This window comes from Haplochromis burtoni, unplaced genomic scaffold, assembly GCF_018398535.1.
Source record: "Haplochromis burtoni strain Fernald_Lab_line unplaced genomic scaffold, NCSU_Asbu1 Contig_59, whole genome shotgun sequence".
NCBI lineage: Eukaryota > Metazoa > Chordata > Actinopteri > Cichliformes > Cichlidae > Haplochromis > Haplochromis burtoni.
In genome coordinates, this window is record NW_024582420.1 from 339,977 (window position 1) to 346,128 (window position 6,152).

The following is a 6,152-nucleotide window of genomic DNA, read 5'->3' on the forward strand; positions in this document are numbered from 1 at the left end:
CACACACACACACACACACACACACACACACACACACACACACACACACACACACACACACACACACACACACACACACACACACACGTGTGGATGGAGGAGCACAGTCCCGGCGGATGCAGAGGGACAGCAGCTGAGAGGCGACAAGCGAGATGAGATGCATAGCAGTAGGTGGAGGGAGAAGGTGCGAGAAGGGAAAACAAGTTTGGCGAAGAAGGAGAATTTATAGTGAAGATTAAAACGGATCGAAGAAGAACGGCGCGTGAACAGTGAAGAGGTCAGGCAGCTTGGCGTTGGCGGGGGCGTGACCTTGGAGACAAACTCACTAACCCCTCTGTGCAGAAGTAAAAGAATAAAATAAATGGGCAGTTTTGGTTTGTGTGGATGTGTGTGTGTGTGCACATCTAGCACTCAGCACAACACATGGCTGCATATTGATTGGTTTCTGCCTTTTTCTTTTTTATTCCTCCGAGTGAATAGCAAGGCTAAAAGGTGGGCAAACGAAAAACAGCATTAATGTTTTATCATCCAATCTCGCTCCAGAACAGAGAGGAGCACAAGCAGGAAGCAAATGAGGAGATGAGGCTAGAGAAAAAAAAAGTATGAACGGCTAAGCTGCAGAAGGCAGAAAAGAAAGGTCAGTCTAAGAGGGTTTATGACAGGAGGAGCCACAGAAAATTCTCTCCTGAAAGCATTTTGAGATTATCTTAATGTATTAGTCACTCTGTCATTTAAAAAAAAAGTCTACATGGTCACATTGAACATCTCGCGCTGTCCAGGCAGAGCAGAAGACGGTGCTCATTCATCTTTTCACCCTTATTTAGTAATAGTTCAACCTCGGCCGTTTGCATCCTGTCTCCGTGATTCTTAACTCTCCTTGGAGAGGAGGCAGACCCACACAAAACACATTAAACAGAACTAGCTCTCAATTTAGACCTGAACAATTTATCTTGCAATTTTAACCTGCAGCGATGTACCAAAGGGTTGAGGGCCCGATAGTGATCTTTAAGGAGCTGTTTGCAATCACAAAGAGAAGGGTGTAATCAGGCGTGCTCTGGCTGAGTGGATCAATCCGCCGCCTTTTTCTTTTTTTCATGCTGCTAAATCTTCATTGATCTTGCAAACATTCAGTACCACGGGCAAACAACCTTCTTATTCTTATCCCTGCTTTCTTCCCTTTTTTCCCCCACAGCTTTTTCCCTGTTAGCCTGCTTGACTCCCCTCTTCTCCACACCTCACCCCTGATCCTCTCTGTCCGTTTCCTGGAGATCAGCTAAAAGCAAATTTGAACTTTTTTAAGGTACTGACCTGAGAGGGAACTTTTCTCCAGGATCCCGCCCCAGGTGGAAAATGAGTGGCTGGAGTGTGTGCTCCTTCTGCTCGTGAGTAGTCACATTTGGCACCTCTTCACCTGGACAGAAGTTTATGCCCTGTAAAACATATGACACGTGTTATTAAGCACACTGATCTGAGCTACAGGTAAAGTCCTTCACCTAGACTGCCTGTACTTTAATCTACCCCAGAATAAGTATTCTACAATTGATTCCATTTGTTTTAAAATCAACATTTTAAAGCAGTGGAACCTTTCTTCTGTCTATATTTTCCAGTTTATATGCCTGCTGAAGCATCAGTTCACCAAACACAAATCGATACTCGTGTGGCAGCAGCACGGCCGCTGCCGCCTGTGCTTATTCTTGTAGAAGACTAATCTATGACACAAAAAGCAGACCTGCCTGAAATACTATCCTAAATTAAACATGAAACATAATATCTGAAGAAATAGAATATTTGCTTTGGCTCGTATTGCACCACATAAATGACACTTAAGACATCGTGAAAATAAGGATCTCAGTAATGTGATTACAATTTGTCTTTAAGTTTGATGGTTAAAGATGTTTTTATGCGCTTCATCATGTCCAATTAAAAAAACAAAAAACACTGCACTAAGCTCGGCAGGAGAGATGTGAGTGTTTAGGTTTAGGCTTGCAGCCACCTGCTGCCAAGAGCTGAATGCTTAATCTCATTGTAGTATGGGTTATATGCATATTGTCTTCCAATCTGCTGTGTTATTTGTGCTCCTGTTGGTACACCGTGAAGGCTTTCTCGCAAAACAGAGAAATTTTGCTGCCTCCTCTTCATCTCTCCACGCCTTCGCTCCTGCTCCCTGACTCTATTTCTCAGGAGCCTGGCAGTGATCGCAGCCTGATTGAGTCACACTCACTCCTCCAGAACCCCCTGGAGATCTGCCTCCTCCTTTAATACACACATAAGCACACGCACGCACAAACAAACTCACACTTTTGCTTTTTTTTTTGATGAGCACAACTAATATTGAAAAAGCATTCATCTGTAAGACACTGTTGCTGCCCCCCCTCTGAGATCACTCAACGGAGCACCTCAAAATACATATAGAAGAGAGAGAAAGAGTGAGAGTGAAGATAGATACCCCCCGCCCTGCAGAGCTTCCACTGATCCAGACTTGTCCTGCCTTTTAAAGTCAACTGCTTAGAAATGCAGAAAAGAATCAGGGGGGCAAAAAAAACATCCCAGAGGAGCAGCAAGAAAGGCCTGCTGTGTGTATCTGTCTGACTTTTTCTCTTGTAGCCAAGATATTAGAGCAAGAACTCCATATCTCACATGACATTAATGCTATGGATACAGCAAGGCTGCTTTTAAACTGGAGCACCGTGGTTGTCATTACAAGATAAGGTGCAGGAGCATCCATGGGTGGGAGCGTGGATTTTGGGGATGGGAATGAGGAAAAAGTATTTGATTTGGCTGGAATGTTTTATGTAGACTGGACAATGTTTAAATATATTCTTTCTTTCACATACTGAATATTTGACTATTCTGAACAGCAATTTAAAGAACAGAAACAGGTAAAGATAGTAAAATGTATTTGACAAAAAAAACATTTAAAAACTGTTAAAAAAAATTTTTTTTTCCTTCATACCAATCAAACCTCTCATGAACCCTCAGATCTGTGTTATGGCCATTGTAGTTGGTGATAGTAAACAACTTAACTTTAAGTTGACTGGAGTATTTGCATTTGCTCTATCTTAACAAGCATTGAAACCGAGCTAAAACAGGACATTTTTGCATGTACATCAGTTGTGAGTGATTAAGAGAGCTTCAACTAACACAACAGGAGAATTTCTATGCTGGATTCATGTAAATAAATGATTGGACTACAACAAAATCCTAGTTTTACTGTCACAAAGGAAATCCATCCTCTTGCAAGAAGCAGCTTAGTTTTGCTGCTACAGGTGGTTTTACACCTTCTCAATAACATTTTGCTTTCACATCGTTGTGGAGGAATTTTGGTCCACTCTTATTTACAAGGTTGCTTCCATTCATTGAAGTTTGCAGCCATTCATTTATTGATTTATTAAAATTCATTTATGTGAATTTATACATTTTACCGAGGTTTGAATTTTGTCTGGGCCATTACGATGCATGCACATTTGACATACTTCGGTATACAGAGGAGTGACTGCAAGGTGTCCAGGTCCAGTGGCTGCAAAACAAACCCAAATCCTCACCCCCTCCACCACCGTGCTTGACAGTTGGTATGAGGTATTTGTAATGGTAATGGCGTGATTGGTTTTCACCAAATGTGGTGCAGTGCATTATGGGTAAACATCTCCACTTTGGCGCTGTCTGTTTAATTGACATTATTCCAAACATCTTGTGGTTTGTTCAGGTTTAACAAGCTGTGTTCCCATGTTCTTTTTACAGAGAAGAGACTTTCTCTCCACGGCAGGCTTCCCAAACAAACCATACTTGTTCAGCCTTTTTGTAATTGTACTGTTATGAACATTTAAGATGCTAACTAAGACCTGTAGAGTCTCAGATGTAGGTTGCAGATTTTTTGGTCTTTGAGCATTGCATGGCCTGACCTTGGGGTGAATCTGCTGGGACGTCCACTGCTGGGAAGATTGGCAGCTGTCTTAAATGTTTTCCACCTGTGAATAATCTTTCTCAGTGCAGATTGATGGACTTCAAATTGTTTGGAAATGTCCTTTTAACCCTTCCCAGATTGATTGGCAGCAATAATTGCTTCTCTATTGCTGATATCTTTCCTCCTTGGCATTGTGTTAACACTCACCAGAATGCTCAAGACGTGCAAACTGGCAAAAGTGTAATATGCTATGTGTTATTTTTCATATGTGGTTGCCTTGCTTTAAGACTCGCTAAGGACCAGATTATTTTTATTATGTCCTGATTTGTAAAACCTTTGAATTTAAAGAGGGTGTGCTTTACTGTTCTCATTCTGCAGAATGAAGGCAAAACATCTAAAAGAAACAACTCCAACCAAAACACGTTACTGACTGGAGGGAAGCTCCAAGTATGATAATTTATTTGTGCTTTTACTTGAATGAACAATAATTTCTGCTGCCTGGGGTTTGTCAGTCAATACAATAACATGATGCTATGAGGAATCACGGGAGTTATTGTCTTTTTCAACATTTCTGATGAAATGATGCGACTTGAGCTGAGTTTATTACAGTTTCATTCACACTATTTTTTATTCTAATAAATCTTTTATTTAATATAGATCAAAAGGCAACAAGTAGCATTAGCTGCAGTAACATTAACTGCTAACCTAGCATCAGATGAGTTGACTGCTTAAGCTGTTACTTGAGCTAATGTTATATCCGATGCTCAGAATAACTTAGTGAATATTTGAATTACTTTAAGCTTATTGTCACCATTATTAACAAGTGTTTACAGTGTTAGAGTAACCAGAGAGTGTAAAATGATGTGACAGGTTCTTTTTTGAACATTGTTGGAAATATTTGGACACCATCATATGTGCTTTCATTCTTTCATTTATGAATTAGTACTTTTACTAAATTAAAGACTGACTGTGTTTTTTTCACCAGTGTGCATTAAAGTGTGTTAATGTAAAAAAAACAAATTCTAAAACTTATAATTCAAGTTTAAAGTACATCAGCTATGGCACAGCCTAATTCTTGTCAATTTCTTCAGTTTCAGTGATGCCAAGAAAGAGGTATTCCCACTACACTTGTCGCAAAAAAATGTCCTTTTTCAGTTTTTGCCATATGAAGCATTCAGCAAGGCTACTCACAGTTGCATAGGTTACTCAGCAATCCAGATAAAAGGGAGACACAGTCACGAGAAACTATGTTTCACAATATTAACATCAATACGCTGCCTCAAAAGAATTTGATGAGAGGCATTTAAGCCTGTGAAATTTCTCATTTTCCTCATGGCTGAGCAGCACAGACTCAGCCAGGACAGAGCAACACGTCTCCCAGCCATTAACCTGTAATTTCATTCTTCTTTAGAGACACACATCTTCCTTCCTTGTTTATTTTTCAGCAAGGAGCACAAAAAAAGCCAAATTGTACTGCAGCACATTACTTACAAAGCAGCAATACACGTTTCATTTCAGTGAGGAGTGGATCTCATTGTGTATCACTATCATGAGACGGGTTAATCCTCAGTGTATATGGGGTGGGTTATCTTTAACATGAGTTTAGTAGGAATGATCAATTCCAAAGAAAGTAGAGCATTACCTTTAAAGCAGATGTATGAAAAGTGAATGTGGGCAACACAAGAAGAAACAGTTTAGGAGTTCATAATGACATCGGAGATTTGTCTTGTAGGAGCTCAACCGTCAGTCAGCGAAACAGACTAGACACGCACGTCTGTACAAAGAAGCCCGGACATGTATGTGCATGTTTTTTTTCATTCTGTCTTTTCTCTCTCCCATGTGCACACACACACACACACACAAATACCAATCGATAGGCAACTCACAGGCAATCAGACGCCATTATTTGTGAAGTTCCACTTCAGTTCACATGAGTTGATAAAGGAGGCTACTATTGATTCAGCGGCCCTGAAGGAGAGAGCAATTTAAGCAACCGATGGGGCATAAAACAAACTGGATCACAGGAAAGGCATAGCCATGGAGGGAGGACAGAAGGACATGTTTTTATAGATGGGCCCGGGGTAGCCAGGGAAAAAAGAAAAAGAAAAAGAAAACGCACTATACTTTAGCTTCTCAGGTGCCAGATTTCACATCTCTATTGATATTTTTAATCCGCACTGAGTTGATGTAATTATGCCTGAGCGCTATGATGCCAAAAGAACAAGCAGGTAATGACGATATGTAAATTTGG

The 6,152-nt window shown here is 40.5% G+C and overlaps 1 protein-coding gene across 1 annotated transcript in view; it reads right to left on the reverse strand.

Moving 5' to 3' along the window:
• Window positions 1-6,152, reverse strand: part of galns (galactosamine (N-acetyl)-6-sulfatase) — a 24,208-nt gene that overhangs the window by 4,091 nt on the left and 13,965 nt on the right. The window contains exon 12 of the mRNA XM_005937179.3: window positions 1,309-1,430. Coding sequence (XP_005937241.1) covers window positions 1,309-1,430 — 122 coding nt within the window. The remainder of the gene's footprint in view (window positions 1-1,308; window positions 1,431-6,152) is intronic.